Source organism: Equus asinus, chromosome 14 (assembly GCF_041296235.1).
Source record: "Equus asinus isolate D_3611 breed Donkey chromosome 14, EquAss-T2T_v2, whole genome shotgun sequence".
Lineage (NCBI taxonomy): Eukaryota > Metazoa > Chordata > Mammalia > Perissodactyla > Equidae > Equus > Equus asinus.
In genome coordinates, this window is record NC_091803.1 from 4,206,051 (window position 1) to 4,230,155 (window position 24,105).

Consider the following 24,105-nt stretch of genomic DNA (forward strand, 5'->3'; position numbering starts at 1 on the left):
CCGGCTCTGGACGCAAACCACAGGGACTGATGCTCAGAGTTCCATCAGCGACTGCTGGGAAGAGCAGAGGCCACCAGGACCCGCCCCCAGTCACTGTGGGTCACACCCCTGCACACCTCGCCTCCAGGTGCACTTTCCAGCCCAGAAGCAGCCCCAGCACTGGATCCACCGCGCGGCACCACAGGGCGTCTCCAGCTTCCAGGTCCAACCCAGCTGCTGCTCTTCCCCCAAAACCTGTCCCTGCCACCGCCCCGCAGAAACTGCCAGATCTGGTCTGCAGCGCCTCAGGCCCAACCCCGGAATCCTCTCACACCACATCCATCCACCAGCAAAGCCTGCTGGCTCCACCTCAACGCCCACCCAACCCCACCTGCACCTCGCCCCCACCACCCCGGGCCCCCGCCCAAGACCCTGCCTCAGTTCCCCACATAGGCCCCTATCTAAGTCTAGTCCTGTCACTCCAACTCAAAACCATCTTCTACTATATCAGGTGTCCATTTCACTCCAAGTAAAGGGCTCCCAGGGATCCAACCCTGCCCCACCCCCGTTACCCGCTCACCACCACTTCCCCCTCCCCCTCTGCTCCAGCCCCTGGTCTCCTTGCTCTTCTTCCAATATGCCACACATGCTGTCACCACAGGGCCTTTGCATCTGCTGTTCCTTCAGCCTGGCATGGTTTTCCCCAGAAGTCTCACCTTCTTCGGGTCACCTGGCCATCCCCTATAAGAGCCCACCCTCCCATCTCTGCCCTGCCCCCTTCCCAAGTTCCCACTGCCCGCCTGCCACCACCTGACAGTGCCAAGGGCTGCACATGGACGGCCTGGTTCACTGCCAGGCCCCAGCGCCAAACACAGTGCCGGGCACACAGTAGGAGCCTAACGAGGATTTGATGAGCAACAGTATGTGGGTCCCCCAAACAGAATGTGAGGCCAGGGTGTGAAAAGGGGAGGCAGGGCCCCCAAAGTGGGTGACCCACCCTCATTCCTCCCTCCTGATGTCCCTGGCCCTCCGCCGTCCCCACCAAAAACCCACTGCCGATTGGTAGGATCAAGAGGGTTTTAATTTTCTGCTGAAAAAAAAGTTTTTTTGTACTGAACTATTTAAATGAGAGAAAAGAGACAATGAACCTTAGAACCACAACAAAACAGACGCCCTGGCTGGGGGGGGGGGCCTGGTCCAAGCTCCCGAGGGCCATCTGACCACGACGATGAGCAAGCCTCGAAAACGTGGCCCTGTGAGCCAGCAGTTCTCCCCCGGGGCGGTACCCCCGGGCAAGTCAGAGGCCTGAGCAAAGGCTCTTCTTCAAGGGGAACCATCACGTCATCAACAGCAGCCAAAGAAAGAAAAAAAGCCCACTAAATGCCTGACCGTCCAGGATCGGGCCCTCGAAGGCCAGGGCCACCACTGGGCAGAAAACCAGGTATCCCACAAAAAACTTCTCGTACGACACACAACTTTGGAAAATGTTTAAGAAAGAACGTACCAAGTAAAAAGTGCACGTTCCAGAACTCTGTTTACAAAATGATCGTAATTTGAGCAGCGTGTGCGGTGTAGAAAAAGTCCTAGGAGACACCACACACGGGTGGCACTATTATTCTCTCTCCACAGCTGTCGTCGGGGCCCCTCCGCTGGCAGCTGGGCAAGTGAGGGGTGCCGAGGGGTGTGCCCATCATGGCCCCTTTCTCACCCCTTTCTTGGAGCACCCTGATTTTCTCTGTTGCACAGTGGGGTTTTGTGTCCAGCCCAGAATTCACTGCCCCTTCTGTGGAAGACACCCGTGCTCTTTTGATGACCACCCCTCCCTACACCCAAGAGGTGACACCCCCGTCAAGGGCGGCGCCTGAGCAGTCCAAGCCATGCCATCTCCTGGGTTGCAGGATTTGCTTCTACAAAAAAGCATGAACCTGAGTCATTCAGTGAGAAGGAATCTCAGCATCTTTGCCAGGGCCACCAGGGGTAAGGTGGCCTCTTTTGGGAGTCTGCTGAGCTGAGCAGACCCATGGGCCTGGAAGGAAGTATTGGTGACCCCCATGAGGACACCGGGCCTGCCCTGAATGAAGCCAAGAAAAAGAAAACTGGAGCAAGGGGAGAGAGATAGAGACAGGAAAGGGCAGGGAAAGAAACTCCTGATGACTTGGTTTGAGCACCTGGATCCAGCCATACCTGAAACTAAGCACCCAATTACTGCTGTACTTTGGCTCCATGAGCCAATAAATTTCCCCCGCCTTTTTCTAAGTCAGTTAAAATGAGAGTTTCTGTCCTTTGCAATCCAAAGAGCCTAGCTAACACGAAATTCACCAGTGACAGGATGAGGAGAAATTTCACCAGTAAAAAACCCAGAGATTCGTTGCAAAACGTGTATGTACCTAACATGACTGAACCCATACACTTCAAAACAGTTAAGATGGCAAACTTTATGTGGATTTTACCACAGTTTTTAAAAAGTGAATGCGAATAGACCATATCCTGTGCTTTTCCAAAGTTTTAAAATCTCATTAAAATGAAAACAGCACCCCGCAGAAACCCGCGGCCAGCGTGGCTCACCTCCCACCTCCTGGCTCCTCTTCTCCAGCTCCAGCTCGGCGATCTCGCTCAGGAGGGTGATGCCGTGCAGGAAGCTCTGCTCCAGGACGAGGCTTTGCGCTGCCTCCAGCTGCTCCAGGGCCTGGGCTCCAGGGCCCGGGGCGGGCAGAGGCCTGGCCTGGGGCAGCTCCGCGGCCGCCGCCAAGGCGTTCATACCGGCCAGTGGGTCCTCCAGGCCGGGCAGGAACTGGTTGGGGCCCGCCTCTTCCAGGAAGCAGGCGCTGCTGGGAACAGGGGCCACCTCCCGGGCTTCCCGGCTCAGGCCCTTGCCATCCCCGGCAGGCACGTCGCAGTCCGCCAGTCCCAGGCCAGGCCGGGGCTCGCTCTGGGCCACCTGCACCAGGCCCTCTTCGGGCACTGCCTCCGCCACAGCCACAGCCATGGGCACAGCCACGGGCACCTCCACCGGCTCCTCCTTGGCCTCAACCAGCGGCTCGGGTGGCAGCCGTGCCACCAGCTCCGGGGCGGCTGTGCAGGCTTCTGTCCGGCCCGGAGAGTCCGCCCGCGCTTCGGCCCCCTCGGCGAAGTCCGGGCCTCCCGGGGGCTCCCCGGCACCCTGCCCGCTGGCGCTCAGCGCCTGCGCCTCCAGCAGGCCGCCTCCGCAGCCCCCCACGGGGCTCGAGGGGCCCATGGCATCCTCAGGCGGCAGCGGGGACTCGAGGGAGGGCAGCTCGGCGGGGCCCTCGTCCATGTCCTCCACCTCCGCCTTCACCTCCCGCTCCACCAGCGGCTCGGTGTCCGGGCCCTCCCGCAGCGGCTCGGGGATCTTGGAGGGTGACAGACGGAGGGGCTTGTCTTCGGGTGAGAGCGCCAGGCGCTCGGGCCCATCGGCCTGCAGTGGCACGTCGGGAGCCAGGCCGTCGGCGTCGGCGGCCGCCGTGGGCTGCAGCAGGAACGGGTACGGCCTCCCGTAGTGCGGCGGCAACGCTGGGAACGGGTACCTGGGCGGGATGTCTGCAAAGACACCAAGGGTAAGCGGGGGCCCCTTCTTCTGCATGTCCCATTGACAGCCGCCCGCCCTCCAGGACAGACCCCAGGACCCGCTCTGCTCGGCCAGCCTGGGGCCGGGGGCGTCTCTTCCAGGCCGCCTCAGAGGAACCCGGAGCCTTTCTGCACGTCTGGGCGACAGAGAGAAAAACTGGCCACCATCCTGTCCCCGAGGGTTTCCAGGCTCAAAGGCAGAAACCACAGTCAGCTCCTTCTCTAGTCCCTTCCCCTCAGCACTCAGAGCAAGGCCGGACAGAAGCCAGTGTTTCACAAGACCCCAAAAGCGTCCCCACCAAGGCTGCACCATCTCTGGCCTCCACCCCACCCTACTAAAGCACAGCGGGGCGCCCGAGCTGTTCAGAAGGAAGAGGACCCCAGTGCCACCCCGCCTCTTCTCTTCCAAGCTCCCAGCTGAGTGTGATCACCAAGAGCAGCAGGGGCGCATGGGACCCCAAGGGGCTCTGGGCCCGGCTCGCCGCTCCACAGGAGCCTGCCCAGGGAGACAGGTGCGGAGCCTCCGGGGTCAGGCACGCGCTCGGCGCTCGACATCAGCCCAGCACCACATCTCCCCAGGGAGGCGGGAGCCACTTGCCCAAGAGCACACAGCATTCTGGCAGGATCTGAAGTGGAACTCGAGTCCTCCCAAGCGCGAGCTCATGCTCTTAGCCCCAGGAGGAGGGAGGCGAGCCCCGGGCCCCATCAGGGCACCTGCCGCCCGTGCCCACTGACACAGGACAGGGAAGGGCGCGTGCACACAGCCCACGGGGCCGGGGCTGCTGCAGAGGGGGCATCCCTGTACCGTCACACCCAACGTGGCAACTCGCAATGACCGTGTGTGCCAGCAAGACCCTAAGTGTCCTACAGGCTCATGCGGCTCGATGCTCAGGACCAGCCCCCGAGCTGGGTTCTAGTCCGCTTCTCTGACCCGACTACTCGGGGGCTGGAGAGAGGTCACGGCCGACCGTGTGTTCGCACGTTTGGTCCACAAGCGGCAGGGGGCCGTGTGCAGAGGAACAGAGACCGGAGGAAGGAAGGGACGAATGGATGAGGAAGCGCACAGGGGACCCATTCCCCGGGCGGCCAGGCCAGAGTCAGAGGCGACAGAAACTCAGGGGCCCGGCTCCTACCTGGGAACAGGGCCTGGAAGGGGCTGGGGGCCTCCTTCTCCAGCTCCAGGTCCTTCTTCTCGACCACGTTCTCGGGCGCCTCCTCCTTGCGGGTGAGGCCGGGGGTGGGCGGCGGGGAGGCGGGCGGCGGGCTGCTGGGGTGCGAGCTGGGCGTGGCGGGGTAGGCGTAGCCGGGCGGCTTGGACGCGTCCTCTAGCTTCTGGATGACCTTGGCCTTCAGGGCAGCCACAGGGGAAGCGCGAGGAGATGGCGGGGGGCTCACGGTCTTGCCGTAGGTGCCCGCAGGGCCGGTGGCCAGGCCGGGGGGCTTCCGAGGCAGCAGCCCGGGGCCCGAGGCGGCCAGGCCGGCCTTGCCCGCGGCCTCCAGGCTCCGCTTGCTCACCTTCTCCTCCATCTCCGCCCGGTGCTCCTGGGCCTTCAGCCGCTCCTGCTGGGGGGGCGGCCGGCGGGCGGGGTCAGCGCGGCAGGGCCAGCCCCGGCACCGGCCACGTCCCCGGCCCCACAGCCCGCGCCAGGTCGGGGCGGGCCACCCGCCCTCCCAGCTGAGAGGGGCATTCCGCCACGGCCCGTGTGTAACAAGCACAGTGTTCCTTCTAGAACCCCAGCAGACAGGGTGGGGGCCGCGGGGACCCTCACAGTCAGGGTAAGGGGCCAGGCAGAGGCGTGAGGCCCTGGAAGACGAAGAAGCTGCCCTACTCCCCCCACCTTCCGGCATTAGGATAGCTCCCTTCTCGGGGAACTCACTACCACCTAATGTTCTCCAAAACACCTCCAAGGGCAGGAGGAGCCTTTTCCTGCCTCGGCTGACTTCTGAGGACACGGCAGGGAGTAGGCTCAAGGGCAGCCATGTTCACAGCCAGGGCAGGGAAGCGCCTGGCTGCTGCTGGGGTCGGGGCAACCAGCACATAAAGCACCCGGGAAGAAAGGCTCCGAGCCCCAGCAGCTCCCCCAATTATTAAATCTCACTGAACAACCCAGAGAACGGAGGAATTCCTAGCATCTCTGTTTTCCAGAGGAGGAAACTTGAAGCCCAGAAAGGTGAAGTCACTGAGCCAGGCGTGGCAGGGCTAAGGTTCACACCCGGGGCCATCTGCCGATGGGCCACCTCTGTTGCACAGGGAGGAAGGCCACAGACGAGCAGAGGACGCACCGCCTGAACTTTCTCGAAGGCAGGAGGGCTGGGGGCTTTAGGAGTCCACCCACAGGGGGCGCCTCATGTCTCCTGTCTCACAGGGTCAGGTGACACACGTGTCAGAGACCAGCCCCGGCCCGAAAGGGGAGCCAGGGCCATCAGGCAGGCAGCCCGGAGAGGAGGTCAGGCGGGGCTCAGGCAGGAGCCCGCCCGGATGCCCTGGGCATCCCATCAAACATCTCCAGGCCCCGAGCTGTCTCCTGCCTTGGTTTCCCCACTGCTCCCTGCGCCCTGCCCCCCCCAGCCTGCATGCAGCTCTGGCCTTGCTCAGTGTCCCCTCTGCTGGGAGGGCCCCGCCACGGTTGACTCCTTCAGGCCTCTGGGCACACGTCCCCTCCTCCAGGAGGCCTTCCCTGACCACCAGCCCCTCTCGTCTGTCCTCCCTCATAGTCCACAACTGTTGGGGGTTTCTGCCAGCTGACCCGTCTGCCTCGCCGTCGGCGGGGGGCTGCCCCTCGGCCCCGGTGAACGCCCACCCCCACTCACCACCAGCTGGGCGCTTCTCTGCAGCTCCAGGGCCTGGGCCGCCTGCTGCTGCAGGTACAGGAGCTCCTGCTGCCGCAGGAAGTGCTGCTGGGAGAAGAGCTGCAACTGCTGGGCGTGGTGCAGGGAGCTGCGGCCCGGCGGGTACAGGGCAGGCCAGAGGGGCGGCACGGCGGCCCGCTCCATCAGCTCCGCTGGGGACAAGACAGACACTGAGGCTGCACCCGCCACCACCGCCCCGTGCCCCCACTCACAGATGGGGAAGCCGAGGCCAGAGAGCAGGCGCTCACAGCAGTGGAGGCGGGCTAGGCCAGGCCCCCAGTGCCAGCTGGGCGCCAGGACGCCTGGCCTCCCTTGGCACCCGCATCCCAGGTCTACGGAACGGGCCCTGTCCATAACCCCGTGGGAGGTGCCCAAGGTCTCACAGCCGGAGCACACCAACATGGGGCTCCAGCTCCCCCCACCACACCCCGTGGTCTACAAAGTGGATTCCCAAGGGACGGGGGCCAAGGCAGGGGTCCAGGCCCCAGCCGGGGTGGCCCTGCTTCGGCCCTCCACGTGGGCTTTCTGGGCAGGAGCTCATCGAAACAAGGACCCCTGTGGCTTTACGACACGTAGAGACCACGGATGTCAGGACGTCCTCTCTGAGTCCCAGTCTGCCCCCGACCCTGTTCCGCTGGGTAGACCCCCGCCCCGCAACAGGAGGCCCTTGCGTTAAGAGATGGTCTCGCCGGGCAAGGCCACCGGAACCACGGCCCCCCACCCTGGGGCTGCCACTTACCAAAGTGAGGCAGGTGATCGCTGGGAATGACCACCAGCTGGCCTGACTGGGGGTCCCTGATGAACTGGTAGGCTGAGGGCAGGGAGCCCCCCAGGCCGGGTGGGAAGGCGGGTGCCATGCCCTGGTGCAGAGAGTGGGGGCCCAGGCCTGGGAGAGACATGGGCCCGAGTCAGTGCTGCGGCCAGGCCAGCCCCTGCCTAGGGCCAGGCCAGCCCCTCTCCTGCCCACGCCCCTGTCCTCCACCTCTGGGGGCCACCACACAGGACGCAGAGAAGCGAGGGCTGGCTGACCACAAGCACACACATAGCCCCCGGACACCGTCCCCAGATGGGCTTGGCCAAGAAACCCCACGAGTCTGGTGCTGTAGTAATGACCCTCCTGGACGAAACAGGGAGCCAGAGCACAGGAGGAGGAGGCTCCCACCCCTGCACCAGCCCCCAGCGCCATGCTCCAGCCCCCTCACCCAGCCCCCTCCCACCGGGTAAGGGAGAAGTTGCCCCCCCACTCACCATAGGGGTGTCCGGCAAGCCACATGGACGTGCTGCCCGAGCGGGGCAGCCAGGTGTGAGTGGCCAGGTGGGCCGCAGGGTCGGCAGACCAGCGACCCGAGCCTGCCAGCGCAGAGCCCCCGGTCACCATGAGGTTGGGGTTTAAGCCGTTAGCAGCACAGCTGCTGGGGTGCAGGCGGGCCAAGTCGGCCAGCTCCTTACTTTCTCTGGAAAGGAACAGAGGCTTCAGCAACGGCCCAGAAGGCTCCAGGGACAGGTAGGAAAGCAGAGGGGTCCCCAGAAGGAACTGGGGACACCCAGGCTGGCTGTCAGGTCAGCACTGCACCCGGCTTCCAGAAAGCGAGCTCACACTCAGCAAAGAAGGCCCCCGGGGGCCCCTCACTGGATCCGGGTCCTGGGTCAGGCAAACCCGTGCTCAGGATCACAGCCCAGTGGTCGAGGGGCCACGCCCACCCAGCGTCATCCACCCTCCTCCCGGGGGCTCCCAGGCCCCCAGGCAGCGTGACCCCACACCTGAGCAGCTTCTCCTGGTCCCGGTCCAGCCGCGCCCCCAGCAGCCGGTCCTCCCGGTGCCGGGCCCGCTCATCCACACACTCCTCGTCAGCCCGGCCGTGCCCTGAGGGGAGGGGAGCCGGGAGTGAGCCCCAGGCCAGGGCCAGGGCCCCCCACTCTGCATCCAAGCAGGGCTTCACCCGGGAATGCCTCCCCTCACGATGCACCTGCGCCCTCTGACCCCTGGCCAGGGCTCCTCTGAGCCAGGGGACATCCCTCCGTCACCCCAAGAGCTGATCTGTGCTGTCGTGCTCAGCAGCCGTGGTCGCGACCTAACTCACAGGCACGGGGGTCGCAGCAAAGAGGCCTGAGGGGCTCACCCTGCTCCACACCGTGACACTGAGAGGGCCGGGGCCGGGCGGAGGGGAAACCACAGCCCCAGAAGGCAGCCGCCCTTCAGAAACCTGGCCAGACCCAGGTGACGGGTCTCAGCTGCCACGCTGCGGGGCTATTGCAGACGTGTGGCTAACCTTCTTAAAATCCAGACAGAAAAGTAAAACCAGAGAACACTGTCCATGTGGCGAGGAGTGGAGGATGTGGGCGCTGCCCCCGGGTCAGCCCATCCCCACCCTAGTACCCCCACGCCCCCTCCCAGGGCAGAGAAAGCGAGTCCCTGAGTCCAGCCTGGCATACAGCTCATCGCTACAGGGCAGGGGTGCAGGGGCCAAGAGCCTGTGGCACCGTTGCCCCTCCTGGCCCGGCCACCTTCCACCAGCCCTGCCCCATCCCTCTTCCCAGGCGGTTGTACATGAGCCACAAATCCGTGCACGTCTGGCAGCCCTGGGGACGGGAGGCAGCGGTCACTGGTGGCAGAGGCCACACAGCGAGAGGTTGAGACTGATCTTAAAGGAGAAACCTGCTGAGGCTGGACTGACCCCTCTCTCAGGGTCGGCCCCCCTGGGGCTGCCAGGGTGGGGTCCTCCCTGCCACCTGGCTGGGGCTGCTGTGGGTGGCAGATGGGCGCTAAGCCCAGGACCCACCAGCAGGGCACACCCACCCGCCCTGAGGACCCCAGGAAGCCTCAGGCAGCCTCGGCCCCCAGGTCCAGCCAGCTTAGAAGGTGGGCCCAGGGAGCAGGCCGCCCCCAGCCCCCAGCACACAGACCTGACTGCTCGACGGGAGACAAGTGTCCTGGGCCCCCAGGGGCTCCACCAGCAGCCTCCACACTCCCGACCCTCATGGGCGAGGATCCCACTTGGAATGCTGCCGTCGGGTGCCCTCCCTCATTTCTCCCTTCCTGCACCCCCAAAACCAGGAGCTCCCAAGGAACAGAGCCCCGGGAGAGGCTCAGGGTGCCAGCTACTCCCTTCCTTTCAGGAGGTTGGGGAGCCGCCTGCCCAAGAACGAAGGATCAGAGCCGGAGAGAAGGCACAGCGAGTGGCAGCTGGAGATAGGCTGGCAGGGCCACCTGGGCAGGCCTGGGAGGTTCTGGGGGTGGCCCAGGACGGGGGAAGCGCCGTGCATGTTTAAGCAGCGAAAAGCCTGCAAGTTGGGGCGTCTGGCGGGCAGGCAGGCGTGAGGGCAGGTGGGGAGCCTGTCTGTGGTCTGTCCTCCCGACTCGGCCCTCAGGGACGCAGAGGCACATCCCTGAGCGCCTGCCAAGTCCTCTCCCCCAGGCCGTGGTCAGCAAGGCACAGAGTGGACACTCCATCTACACCAGCGCCACGTCACCGCCACCGTTCCCGGCATGTGGCAGGCAGGCGAGGGAAGCTGAAGGGGGTGGGCCAACATGGGGACAGCCATGCCGCCGAGATTGGGGGTGAGACCCATCCAGGGTGCCCTGGCCTCCTGCGTCCACGTGGTTCCCACATCCAAGGGACTGGTCAGGGTCTTGCTCACGGACCCTGAGGGAAGGGTCATGGTGGGTTTCAGGCAGGCCTGGGGCGTGGAGGGCCACCCCGAGTCCTGCAGCCGGGCCCAGAAGTCAGAGCGAACGCCCGGCTTCCTTCTCACAGGGGACATGGCCTCCTAGGCCCACAGAGCCCCAAGGGCCCTCTCGCCCACCGGACACCGGGGGTCGGGGACAGGCTCTGGGCACAGAGCTCCTGGTGTCCCCAGAAGAGCCCAGCACCTGGGGTGTAGCCTGGCCCCGAGCCCTCTGCCCTTTGCCCTCATGCCTCTCCACTGCCCTGGCTGTCACCACCCAGGGTCTCAGGGCTTCCCATCCCAGGCCCCACTGGCCAAGAGAAAGGTGTCTGCAGGCGGCCTTGTCTGGGAGCCTCCGTCGTCCCCAGGGTCACTGAGGCCAGAGCTCCAGACCGCTCCCTCTGATGAGGTTGGTTTCTGGAGAAACATGACACGCCCTCCGCCCTCGCCAGGCCTCAGCTCCAGGCCCGAGGCCCCTTCTGCGTCTGCCCTGCCTCTCTGCCCCGCCCCACTCATACCCATCCCGCCTGCGGGGCCAGCCCCACGGAGCCAAGCCCTCGCCTGCCCCTGGCCTGGCTTGTGCCACCCGGCCAGCCTCTCCAGGGTGCCCCTAGCCTCTCTGCCCTGGCTCTCTTCACTCGTCACATGTGTCCCTTCCCCACATCAGGGCCACATACGCTGTTCCCTCCACCCAGAATGCCCTTCCCCTGGAACTACTCAGGCTCCCCCATCAGATCTCAGCTTAGATGCCACCTCCTCCAGGAAGCCCGCCCGACCACCTCTCCTCCGTCATGCTCCCTTATTTGTCTCCTGTGCAGCACTGACCACAACACCCAGATATTCTGCTTATTCCCAGTCAACCTCCTCCATCAGACTGGGCATTGCTCTGCCTCAAGCAACCCTACTTCTTGCTGTCCACCTCTCCCCTACACAACGCCTAGCACAGAGGAAGCTGCTCGATAAATACCTGGGGAACGAATGAATGGACAGATTCATGTAAATACGTAGAGGAAGAGTGAGCTATGCAGAGGGAACAGCAAGTGCAAAGGCCCTGAGGCAGGAGTGCGAAAGAACATCAGAGGGCACCTGCTCCAAGGTCCCAAAGACACAGACCCCACGGAGCCCTCAAGGCACGAGCTGGGAGACCAGTGGCATGTAAGAGCAGCCTGTGGCCAACAGGTCCTTGGTCCCCTGGGGGCACTTGCTCACTCGCTGGTCATCACCCGGGAGGTGGTCCCAGTCCTTGTCCCCTTCCAGGCGAGCACAGTGAGGAAGCTGCCCAGTCCCACCCTGACCGACAGGGCGGCGGCACGGCTGAAACCAGGGTCCCAGGGGTCTTCCCAAGCCCCGGGGTGTGCACCGCTCCTGCAGAGAGCGGGCGCAGGGGGGCGCTGGGGAAACAGCCGCGTCCCTGTCATCACCCACCTGCAGCCCTAGCCCGGGGCCCACGCACGGCCCGTGCCCGCCCCTCACGGGTCACCCGCTCTACTCCAACCGCGATGGCCGATGGCCGAAGTGTGGGCTCGGTTCCCATGGCAACCCCTCCGCCTCCCTCTGAGCGTTTCCACAGACATGGCTGCCACGGGCTAGGCTGACCCACGGGCTAGCTCCCCAGGGACCGGGGCCAACACCACTGCTCGCACCCCCGCCCCCCAGAGCTGAACCCCACCTTGCCTCTCCCCGAGAGGTGACGACAGGCAAGCGAGACAGGTGGGAGGAGGAGGTGCAGGTAACCCTAGGCAAGTCACTTCACCTCTGCTGGGAGGACATGGTGGCCGGTCCCCATAACGACTGAGCGTGCTTGGGGGGCTGCCCACTAAATGGCAGTGACACACTGCTCTGCTGGCATCTAGGGCACGGGGCGCCGGCTGTTCAGGGCCCAGGGGTAAAGCCAATGCCCATCCTTAGTCCATCTCAGGCCTCCAGACACCCTGAAGCCAGAGAAGACCCTGTGTGGGTTTCTCCAGAAGGATCCAGGGCTCACAGACCCGGTCGGAAGCTCTAAGACCCTAACGCCCTAGACATGAGCAGAGAAAACACAGACCTGTCGAGGAAGTGCCACCGCGTGCCACCAGCCCACCTGGCACTGTGGAACGAGGCGGCCCGTTGCAGCCACTCGGGGACCCTGGCCGCAGGCTGCGGGCTCAAGCCGTCCCAGAGCACATGGCTGCGAGGACACAAGGCTCACCCCCAAACCAGGAGACAGGGAGCAGGGGGAGAGACCAGGAGACTGGGGCTGACGACCACCCACTCGGCCAGTGGGACCCCAACTCCTCCCCACCAAGGGTGCCCAGACGGGGGACAAGCCACCTCCTTCCAGGAACGTCTTCAGGAGAATCCAGCCACCGACTCTCAACGGTCAGCAGCAACAGAGTCCGTCAAATCAGTCCCTGAAGGGCTCACCCCAAACCTGCCCCTCTCATTTCTCTCTCTCACACACACGACCCCATGCACCCCGGCAGGTACACTGGGCTCCAGGACGAGCTCTGGGGACCACGAGCCCCCGACAGGGGTCCCACACCATGTCACATGAGCATTCTTCCAGGAAAAGGGCCTGAAGACCTGAAGAGATCTTTTGCCCTCCAGAGGAGTCCACGGCCCCAAACCTCTATCCTAGCGGGAGGCCACCAACAAGCTGGTCACCTCCAAGCCGAGGGCTGCTGCCCACTCCTGCAATCCTAGACCGGGCAGGGCCTCGTACGAGCCCCCCAGGATCAGAGAACGGGCTTCCTTGGCTCCAAGGGGCTCCACCCAAAACAATGGGCTCAGTCAGTCACTCAACAGACATCCCCTAATCATTGCTCGCCCTGAGGCGCCCAGGCTGGATGAAGATCCTCTGCAGCCGCAGTGTGCATGCAGATGGGCAGGGCCAGCCAGAGGCCAGGGCAGCCCTTCCTGGGCTGACTGGGCTTACTGGGCTGGTGTGGGAGAGCAAGGCTGAGACAGCGGGTCTAGGAGGCAGCTATGACAGGACACAGCAGTGGCCACTCACCATGGACCAAGGATGAAACACAGGAGTCGGCTGGGTTGGTCACAAGGAGACCAAAGGAGGGATGGGACCCAGAAGACATGCACCCAAGATGCCTTGCAGCCTATGGGAGTCAAGTCTGGGAGGGGCAGGAAAGGGGGCCACAAACAGGGGCCGCAGACGTGGGCCAAGCCTGAGCTCGCAGCCGGTGAGGACGGGGAGCCGGGGGCTGGGGGCAGAGGCGCAGGGAAGAAACCTAGGCTGGCTGCTGAGAAGGCACCTGAGCAAGGAGCAGGGGACCCAGCCCGCCAAGGCCACACTAACCTGGCCAGGGGCGGGCAGGACCCCTGGCCCCACAGTGGGCACTCTCCTGGCCAGGCAAGTCCAAAGTTCCAACAAAAAGGCCACAAAGATCAACTCCCCGAAACCCCAGGCGGGATTCCAACGGTGAAATAACGCAAGGGGCAAAGAAGACGCAAGGAGTCAACCAATGGCGGAAAAATGTTCAGCCTCACTGGTAATTCCCAGAAATGCACCGTGCTTCCCTACCAACCTTAGTTTTCTTTTAACAACATCAAAACACAATGCTAAAGAGTCTAAAACGAAACAGACTCATACGCTGCTAACAAGCATACAAAACCGGTAACAACCAAAGTACTAAACATCAAGACCCCTAAGAACATCGGGACCTTCGTTTCTACCTGTCACACTCAATCACTCAGTCACTCAGTCATCAAACACCTACTACGCGCCAGGCCCCAGCCGAGGCAGAGGAGACGCTGACATAGGTAAGGCACAGTCAGCTCCCCCAAAGACAGAACTGAAAGCTTAGAGCTAATCTATTCCTAGGAACCTATTCTTAGAAAACGACTCAAAATATGAGAAAGGTGCAATGCATAAAAATATTCAATGCAACACTGTAAACACAAAACCTCAGAAAAGCAGAAACTCAAATGCCCACGAGGGGAATGGCTAAAGAGCCGTGTGTGTACTCTCCACAGAACAGTGGAAACAGTTAAAAAAAGATACTTATAGAGATTTTGCAAAAGCAGGAGGGGACCCTGTCACTCATGAAAAACACTGGGGCCCAAAATGTTAAGTGACTAGGAACTCTGCGGGCAGAAACAAATCGCACAGGAAAATGAACCCAAGGAAGGATCAGGATATTGGGAAAACCAAACAGTCCTTTTTCTTATTCCTCCTTTTCTGCATTTTACACATTTCTCCACGTGCATCATGGGAAAAGCAATGCAGAGGTGGCCCACAAGTGGAAAAAGACACATGGGAGCAGGTAGGCAAGAGCAGGCACAGTGAGGCTGGGAGACACCAAGAACCCGAAGGCAAAGGTGGAAGGGGACCCAGGACCCACCTTTGACGTTGCTCAGTGACAAGGAGCGCTCCTGGTCCGCCAGCCCAGGCCCCAGCCGGCCACTGCCACCACTGTCCTTCTGCCGGGCCACGGCCACTGCGATGCCCACGGGCGGGTGTCGCACCTCTGCTTCGCCCTGGGCTCCAGAGCCCTCGCGCCCGAAGGCCTTGGCGCTCTCGGGCCTCTCCGGGTCCCGCTTCAGCTGCCGACCCCCGGTCCCCGTGGGGCCGCCGGGGTGGGGGAGGCGGGCCTGAGCGCGCGGGGCGCCCGCGGCCGTGGGGACGGGCTCGGGTTTCATGGTGCCCAGGCCTCCGAAGGGACTCTTCTTGCCACAGCCGCCAGGGCGCACGGCCACGGCCTCGCGCGCAAAGCTGCCGCTGTACTTGATGAGGCTCTGCATGGCCGACGCCTCTCCGGGCCCGTGCGCCGCAGGGTGCAGCTCGGCGCCCGGCCTGGCGCAGGTGGCCGCAGCGCGGGGCAGCGTGGCCCCGGGGTCCAGGTAGGCCTTCTTGGCGGCGGCGGCGGCCTCCTCCTCTGCGCGGCTGGCGTGGTGGTGCTGTGCGGCCAGCACGGCCATCTGCGTGGTGGCGAAGTTGCCCAGCTCGAAAGGTTTCCACTTGGGTTCAGGCGCGGCGGGCGGGGGCGGTCGCCCGGGCTCCAGGCCGAAGAGCTTGGCGGCCTGCTGGGAGGCGGTGGCGGCGGGGGGGCCGCGCGGGACACGCTCGCAGGGCCGCGGCTCGGCCTCGGGCTTGAGCAGCTCCTTGGCGGGGAGGTAGGCCCGGGGGTCCGGGGAGGCGCGCGCGGCCCGTGCCGGCGGGGCCTCGGCGGGCTGCGGCCGCTTGAGCGAGCGGATCACCGAGCTCTTCTCGGGCCGTTCCGGGGGTGGCCGCGGGGACCCGGGTGGCGCCTGCAGGACGCCGGGCCTGGCCACCTCGCGCTCCCGGGCGCGGGCATCGCGTGCCTGCGACGCGATCTGGATGGGCCCAGGGCGCTCGTCGAAGGCCTCCACGGAAGGCACGAAGGTGGGCGCCACCACGCGATGCTCGCGGCCCGGCTCGCGCGCCGCCGCCGTGGGGAAGATGGTGTAGACGCCGGCGGACGCGGGCTGCGGCGCGGCGAAGGGCCCGGCCGGGGCGGCGGGGGGCGCGGGCGGGCCCTTGCCGGGGGGCGGCGGGGGCGGGGGCGGCAGCGGCGAGGGGCACGGGCACGGCCCGGGCAGCAGGGCCTCCGCGCGCCGCAGCCGCGCGCTCTCGTCCTGGCGCGCCGCCTCCTTGGCCACCAGCGCGGGGAGCCCCGCGTCGGCCGCCCCGTTGCAGAGGCTCAGCGCCGGCGGCGGCGGCGGCAGGTTCTTGCCCTTGGACTCAGCGGGGCCTGTGCCCGGCGCCCGCGGTGGCCCCGGCTCGGCCAGGAAGGGCGACAGGCGCTCGGCGAGGCGCGGGGGCCCGCGGTCCTGGCGGCCCTCGGCGCGCGCCTCCTGGGTCAGGTCCACCACACCGCGCGGGCCGGCCGCGTCCTCGCGGGCCCGCGGGTCCTTCTTGCCGAACAGCGGGGGCGGCTCCCCGCCGCGGCCCGCGCGCTCCTTGGCTGCACCTTCCCTCGACGAGCCTTTGGCTTGGGTGCCGGAGGAGTGGCCGCCCGGGGTCCTGGAGGAGGGCGCGTGGGAGTGCAGGGCGCCCGCAGCCCCCGGGCCGGGCAGGTAGAAGCCGTCTGCGGAGAAGAAAAAGGCAGCCGTGAGCCCGGCCCAGCGCGGAAGGGGGACCTTGAGGGGGGTCAAAGGGGACCCTGCAAGACCCCAGGGGTGGGGAGGACCGTGCACAGCACAACCCTTGGGAGGGCAGACCCCGGAAACGGATAGAACTGAGTTTAACTCTAGCCTTGGCCACCGACTCAGGTCCTCTCTGAGCCTCAGTTTCCTCCTCTGTGAAAGGGGGCGAGGCTAGGGTTGTTTTAAGAGCTGCCCACAAGGCCAGAGACTTAGACGAACAGAAGACAACCAGAAGGCACCAGAAGGCTCTTGGTGGGCCCAGGGGAGCCTGTGGGGGCAGAGCTGGGTGCTGCCTGGAATACTCAGTAGTGATGGGGGCCCCAGAGAAGCCCCTCAGAAGGTCCCCCACCCTCCAACCCCGGGTCTCCCACTCCTGCCTCCTGACCTTTCTGGGTCTCGAAAATGCTGGGCTGGCCCAGCTGGCTGAGGAGGGGGCTCCCGCTGCTGGGGGGCTCCAGGTGGTTCAGGTGGAGGTAGGACGGGTACAGCCCGCTGGGCAGGTGGGAGAAGCCTGGAAAGAGAAGCGAGGAGCCGGGCTGGGACCCCGCTGCCTCCCGCAGGGAGCTCCCTTCCGGCCCTCGCTTCTTCTTGGCCATAAAGGGTCCTGGGTGTCGGCCCCCTGGGGCAGGGTTCCCTGAGGTTTACCACCAGCTGCCCGGGGCCAGGCCTGCCCGCTCCCAACCCTGGCACTCCAGGCACCCCTCCAGGCCCAGGCAGCCCCCAGGGGCTTGGGTGTGACGTTCCCCAGGAAAAGGATCAGAATGGATCCAACTAGGAGGGTGGTGATGGTGATGATGAAGATGATGGCAGATCTAATCACAGGCTAATAAGCACGGTCAACTGCTTGGCCTCTGTTATTCTCATTTAAACCTCAAAAAAAAAAAAAATTCCTGAGAGACACATACTTTTAATAAACCCATTTTACAGATGAGAAAACTGAGGTTCAGAGAGGACCACTTGCCCAAGGTCACACAGCAGAGGAGCCTGGCTTTGAACTGAGGTCAGCAGGACACACAACCTCAGCCCAACACACACTCGACTGAGTGCTTTACTAGTTTAACAGGCCCCTGCTCTGCTGTGTGACCTGGAGCAAGTCACTCACCTTCTCTGAACCTCAGCCCACACGGCATCACCAGCTCCTGGGTGTCCCAGGCGGCCAGGAAGGAATTCCTCCTGCTGAGGATCCTACAAGGCCCCCACCAGGGATGCCCAGAATCAGGGTCTCGTGGGACAGAGAAGACAGGAAGGAAGGGGTGGCCACGGAGAGAGAACATGACACTGAAAAGGGCATATGGAGAATGGAGGCCCAAGAACCACTTGGCAGGGCCCAGAAGGCCAGGCGCTGGGCCCAGAGGAGGGTCCTGACGCTCTGCCCGAGTTGTGGGTCCCACAGGACCACAGGCCCCTTGCAGATTCCTGAGGGACTAGGGGCCCCCATGTCCCAGTGGCTCCCTCTGAGCCTGGGGACGCAGGACCTGTCCCCGGCCACACTGGGCCCACGTCTCCTCCCACAGCATCACCTGATGATGATGATGAACACCCACCACAAAGTAACAAAGACGACCTGATACACTCTGTCCCGTTTAGTCACTGAAGCCACGCTCCTCGGCAGGCCTGGTCCCCTGCTTTCTCATCTGTGAAATGGGCCTAGGAGTCCCCAGCTCGCGGCTTGTTCTCAGGACAAAGGGGTTCGAGGACGCAGCCCCTGGGACCTAAGAAGCGCCTGGGGCATTTGCCGTCTTGACTGTCATTCCCAGTCCTCGTCAGCAAAGGGGGAACGGGCGTGAGGGAGCGCAGAGGAGCCGGCTGACGGGGCACGGGCACGGACGCGGCCTCTGCTCTTCAGGCCCCTCCAGCCACCCCGTAAGCAGGCTCAACTGCGAGGCTCAGATGGGAGCCCAGCCCCGAGGGACTGACTGCCCGCCATCCCAGGCCCAGAGGCAGGCCCGCCCCCTCTGTGCAGGCACACCCGATTCAGGGCCCTTGGTGAGACACCGGCACAGGGGAGGAGCAGGAGACCAGGCTGCTGAAGGCCCGGGAGGACCCTCAGCCTGCAGTGGGGGCTCCCAGGACCCCCATCTTCCAGGACCAGGAGCACCAGAGGGTGCCCAGGAGGCAGGAGGAGGGAGCTGGCGCCCCGCATCCCGAATCTGCCAGAGGCGCAGGTTGGGGAGGAGCGCAGGGTCCCCCAGGCCCATCCCTTCATGCAGAGGGGAAACTGAGGCTCCAGGGAGGTCCAAGATTTGCTCAGGGCCAGCAGGAAGCTGGGCCGCAGCCCCTCCAAATTTAGGGGCATCAGTGCAGAACCGCGACAAGAAAGGCCAGTGGTCCCTGGTCCCATTGCTCCCACAATTACTAGCAAGCCTGCTGTGCGCCCGGGAGACGGGCGAGCGGAACAAACTAGGCCCTGGCCGCAGAGCTCACTCTGGTGGCAAAATGGCTATCTCACACACCAAAAAACACAGAGATAAACCCGTCATCACAAGTGAGAGGTGGAATGGGGGATGGGGGAGGGGGGTTGGAGCTGAGCCCTGAAGGAGCAACAGGAGACAGCCAGTGGGGTGGGGGTGAGGGGCTGCAAGCAGCAGAACAGCTCGTGCAAAGGCCCTGTGACGGTGATTAGAGGAAGCACTGAGCGTCTGAAGAACAGCACGGAGGCCGGGTGACAGGGCTGGAGCCCCACCGGCCACAGCGAGGAGGGGTGACCATGGAGGTGGAAGAGAGGGGCAGACTTGAGAGGGTCTGGGGACGGCAGCCTAGCAGCCCTCAGCCCCTCCCACCTGGCATGCTCCTTACCTTCGTGGGCGTGGGCGGCCCACAGCTGCACCATGGGCAGGTTGCTGGGGGTGGGGGAGCGGAAGGAGAGGTCAGAGGGCAGGGGCACCGGGCTCCCATGGGACGAGGCCGAGGGCCCCATCCCGCTGGCCACAAAGCTGCCCAAGAAGGCCTCGCCTGCAGAGAGAAGGGGACGCTGTGAGGCAGCCACCAGGCCACCGCCGCCTGGCCCACCGCCCCCAGATCCCCATCTCTCCCCCACTGCACGGAGCTGACACGGGCAGGGAGACCAAACCCCAGCCCTCGGCCTCAGGACGGGCCCAGGTCAGCTCACCCGGACCCAGGGCTTGAGAAAACTGCCAGTGACACAGAGGGGGGCCAGAAGAAAGCCCCCACAGCAGAGCCTGGCCTCTGGGACACCCAACATCTCAGCAGGAGGGCGTCACCGTCCCCACATGCAACCAACCCAGATGCGGACCAGCCAGTCCTCCCCATCTGCAGACGAAAGCTGAGCTCCGTGGGGGGGGCGGGGGCCTCCGGAGGCCACAGAGTGCCGAGGTGGAGGAGGGCTTGTGGTCTCAACCCCTGCTCGCGTTCGGAGCCCCTGGACCGGGGAGGACACAGCAACTTGAAGACCGACCTCCCGGAGGACCCCGCAGCAGCCCAGGACAGGCCCAGATACACCACATCCTCCGCCGGCCCATGCGGGAGGTGCCGGGTACCCATTTTACAGATGAGGAGACTGAGGCTCGGAGCCAGCAAGTGCCTGGTCAGAATGCACACCCAGCAGCGCGGCCCCGAACGATGGTGAATTAGCGGATGAATCAGGGAAGGAATGAGGGCAGCGGGCCTGTGAGGCTGCATTGCAGGGGGCCGTCCCTCCAGAGAGCAGAAGCCACCAGGGTCCCTCACATGGGGGCAGTGGTGGCTGACCGCTGCTCAGAAGGACCGTCACCCCTGCCACACCCCATGCAGCCAGGCCCACGCGTACATGGGTGCCTCCCCCGCCCCCACCACCCGGGGGCCCAGCCCCCCAAGATCATCGCCCCCCCTAGATCATCACCCGCCGTCCTCCAGGTCACGGCCAAAGGCAAGCTTGCCCCCTGGGCTCCCCTGTCCTGGCCTTAGTCCGCCCCTCACTCAAATGGGGATCATGCCACCTCTACTGAGAGTCACGGTGAAGAGGGGAGGATGTATTTAGCAACAATAATAACAAATGGCCGCAGCGCCCACGCACCGCGGCCCCGGGCACCCGGCAGTGTGCATGCGAGCGGTTTTGAATCCTCCCACGTACCCTCGGGAGGTGGGGCGGAAGGCTGCGCAGAGCCGGCGCGGGTGCCCCAGAGAAACGAAGTGACCGCAGGGGGGGACGCGGACAATGCGTGCTACTCGGGTGCCCAGGGGACCCAGCCCGGCCCACAGGGGGCTCACAGACCCCCCCACCCAACCTCTGGGTCTCCAGCCGGCGCGCGTGCTAGGCCTGTATACAGCAGGCGCTCACTCACCACCTCCTGGTGGCACAAAATCCCCAAACGTCCACCTAGACCCTCTGGGGTCCTCATAGGGAAACTGAGGCTGCAAGGGACAGGGCATCCACCTTGGTCCTCGGGGCGGAGACAGCAGCAGGCGGAGCCACGGGAGGATACCTTCTGGCCACATGCGCCATCACCGACACCCCATGGCCAGCCCCCCAACTCCAGCCCGGCCCCGCCCAGCCCCTCACCGGACTCCAGCGCCAAGCCCTCGGGACCCAGGGCCATGGTGGCCGGTGCGGCCACCCATGCGGCCCAAGCCGGGGCAGTAGGGCCTCTGAGCCCCGCTAGGCCCCAGACTTCCTCCTCGGCAGGCAGGCGGGTGGAAGGCTCCGGAAGCTGGCAGCCAGAAGTTTGCGCAAGGCCTTACATCAGCCGCCAGCTCTTCCTGCCCCGGCCGCGCGGAAGCCCGGTGGCCCAGGCCTGCCCCTGCCTGGGCTTGTGACACCCGCCCCGCGGTTCCCTGGCCCGGATGCCACCAACGGCTCCCGCCCGCCACAGGGCCCCAACGGTGCCAAACGCCCTCCCGGGGGGCCCCGGCCAGAGAAGCCGGTGCCCTGGGGGGACCGTGGGCAAGCCTGTGCCTCTCCGAGAGCGGCGGTTGGCGGCTCTGTAAAACGGGCACCATCCCCACCTCGCCACCAGCCACAAGGACACCAAGCATGACAGCAGCATTTATCCGCACATATTCCGCCCCCACTCTCTCCCGAAGAGCCGAGGGATGGACCCCAGAAACAAATTAGATAAACGTGTGACCGCTGGATCCACCCGGTCCCCAGGGCGCCGCCCCCCCCCCCCCCGTGTCCTCGTACACCCATCATCCCCTCCTCAGGGCCTTCCCTGTGCCTCAGACACCCTCCTGGCCACGCCATCCAAGCCCCCAACCACGGTGTCCCCCTCGGACACCTTGGAAGCGTGGATCCGTGTCTGGGGGGGAGCTATCTGCACCCGGCCCCCAGCAGGGATAGACTTTTGGACCAACTCAGTGCATGAGCATCCTTTCCAACCTCACTGGGCAAGACAGACAGACGCACCACCGGGATCCAGGTCGGGAGGGAAAGTAAGGCAGCCCCCGACCCCCGAGGCCGCCACGCGCCACCTGGCTGTCCTGCCTGGTCTCGCTGGGGTGGGGCTGAGGATGGGCAGCTGACCCCACCCCCATCATCCGCATCTCCAGACAGCTTTCTGAGGCCCCCCTTGCTGGTGCCTGGCACTCTCCCAGGGTCTAGGTACACACCCCGACTCCTTGCACTCTCCCCTGGGGACCCAATGGTGGCCTTCGGGGCTCACCGAGACGGCTGCAGGCCGCGGGGTTCTGGGGGAAAGTGCCAGTCAGGCCTGAAGCCAACTGGCCTCTCCCTAGACTTTGCTGGAAATCTCCCAGTACAGCCTGGGGTGGGAAAGGTCGCACCCAGGTCTCAGGCCGCCCACTGGTGACTGGGGGCCTCCGTGCCACCTGCTCACCCAGGTACGTATCACACTGGCCGCCTGTGGCTACTGAGCCTTGAAATGTGGCTGGTGAGACGGAGGAACCGCATCTTTTATTTCATTAAATTTTAATTAATTTAGACTTAATTTAGCCACCATCTGGGCTGAAGGCTCCTCCTTGCCGGAAACTGGAGCAAGGGCAGTGGCAGGGCCTCTGACGGGCCGGTCCCCCACCACGGGGATCCCCAGGGGTCCGGGTCAGGGTCCGAGCAGGACCACCTCCTCCACCCAAAGTCCATCTGTCCTTCCTTAAAATGAAAATTCAGCTTGGAAGCTGGAGAGCGCTGGAGGCTGCCCACGATGAACCAGTGGCTTCCTCGCACGCTGGAAAATGGTTAATCCCACGGTGTGTGAATTCCAGCTCCATTATTTTTTTAAAAACCACAGTAAGCTCTGTCCTCTGCCTCTGAATCCAGGGCTGTGAGTACCCCCCACCCTGGGGCCTGGACCAGCCGCACTACCCGGGGCGCCCCAGGGCCCCAAGCAAAGCAGTGCCACGGGCCCCACCGTCCTTGGCCTGGCACCTTCCCATCCAGGCCCACCCCCCCCCCCACACGCAGCCCTGGGAGCGAGGGGATCTTGTTACCCCCATTTTACAGATGAAGAAACCGAGGCTCAGAGAGGCCGCCCAAGGTCACTGAGCCTGGACCACATGGCACAGCGGCACTGCAAGCACACAGCCACACCCAGCCCTCGGCTCGGGAGTCCCCCTCAACCGCCCCTTAGCTCCACGCCAGCCCCCTGCCCCTTGAACCCTGAGTAAGGGAAGCCCCCCGCACAGGGCCTGGCCCTTGGAGGTGCTTGGAAAATGGCCTTCTCCTTCTCTGGTCCCCGGGGCCACCCCAGGCACGAAAGGAGACACGGGGCCCAGCTATGCGGTGACGTGCCCCCCCCGCCATTCCCTGGCCAGCAGCAGGGAGCTGGGCACACACACCCCACCCTGCCAGGCCTGAGCTCCCCTGTCTGTGCCCCCTCCCTGCACCAAGTTAACAGGCCCTGCCCCCAGCTGGGACCACCAACATCCCAGCCCCTTGCACCCCTGACACTGCCAACATGGACAAGCACCTTGGGAACACAGCAGAGACGCCTGAGCTTGGGGTGTGGGCCAGCCTGTTCCCGGCCCTCGCCACCCCCGTCACCAACACCCAGAACACAGGAAGGGCTTCAGGGGTTTGTCAGCTCCAAGGCTGGCCACGGTCACCAGAAGGGTGAACTCGAACCCAGACAAACTGCGTGTTCCCTCGTCACTCAAGCAGGGCGGCTGGGGGCTGGGAAAGGAAGGCCATCCAGACTAGGGGCTGTGCTCTGCCCGACTGCTGGCAGGACCCCAGAGAGGAGAACAGAGAGGCCCCCTCAGCCAGCCAGCGGAATCTTGCCTCTGTAATGGATGGAGTAGCCGGGGACCCTTCTAGAAGTTGACTATATAAGGGCACCTGAAGTCCTCGCTGGTGGGAGCGGGGAGAACCCGATGAGATCATCGTGGGTACAAAGGTTTGGTAAACAGCGAAGGACTCAGAGGACTTTATCATTGCAAACGGGCTGGGCTGGAAAATGGAACAGCACACCCACAGGCTGTACCCCAGGGCCTTTGCATCGCAGCCTGGAATCCATTCCTCCCTCCAGATACAGCAAATTATCAGTATCCTCCTTCTGCATATACCTCACTCTCTTCTCTTACAGCCCACGTGACACTTGATGAATGCCGCCTTCCCTAACCACGATTTTTAAAATTGCAACCCAGCCCACCACCCCCCCACCCTTTCCTGAATTATTTTTCTCCATCGTGCTTATCACTGTTTATCATTCCATATACACATTAGTTCCTGCTCTGTTGTAATTCTTTGTTTATTGTCCCTCTCCACCCACTGGGACAGGAGTCGGCAAGCTTTTTCTTAAAAGGTCCAGATAATAAATACTTTAAGCATCACAGGCCTATGCTGCCTGCCGGAGGGGAAGAAGCCACAGGCCACACTTAAACTATTGGGCTTTGTTCCAACAAAACTTTATTTACAAAAAACGGGAGGTGGGCCAGATACGGCCATGGCGCCATGGCGTGCAGACCTCTGCGTGATGAGGTGGGTTTACTCCACCCCCAGTGACCCACCACCCACTGCACACAGTGGGTGCT

At 64.2% G+C, this 24,105-nt stretch overlaps 1 protein-coding gene across 8 annotated transcripts in view; it reads right to left on the reverse strand.

Annotated features, from left to right (window-relative positions):
• TNRC18 (trinucleotide repeat containing 18) overlaps positions 1-24,105 on the reverse strand; it is an 83,867-nt gene that overhangs the window by 44,521 nt on the left and 15,241 nt on the right. For 3 of the 8 annotated variants that reach the window (XM_070484153.1, XM_070484150.1, XM_044746730.2), the window contains 9 exons: positions 18,979-19,134; positions 16,568-16,693; positions 14,418-16,124; positions 8,176-8,278; positions 7,663-7,868; positions 7,154-7,300; positions 6,376-6,566; positions 4,698-5,127; positions 2,545-3,537 (listed from right to left, as the gene is read on the reverse strand). In XM_070484153.1, the coding sequence (XP_070340254.1) occupies positions 2,545-3,537; positions 4,698-5,127; positions 6,376-6,566; positions 7,154-7,300; positions 7,663-7,868; positions 8,176-8,278; positions 14,418-16,124; positions 16,568-16,693; positions 18,979-19,099 (4,024 nt within the window). In that variant the 5' untranslated portion in view covers positions 19,100-19,134. Of the gene's footprint in view, positions 1-2,544; positions 3,538-4,697; positions 5,128-6,375; positions 6,567-7,153; positions 7,301-7,662; positions 7,869-8,175; positions 8,279-14,417; positions 16,125-16,567; positions 16,694-18,978; positions 19,135-20,462; positions 20,632-20,680; positions 20,833-24,105 lie in introns of those variants that run through there. The other 5 variants (XM_070484151.1, XM_070484148.1, XM_070484147.1 and 2 more) reach the window with 5 other exon arrangements.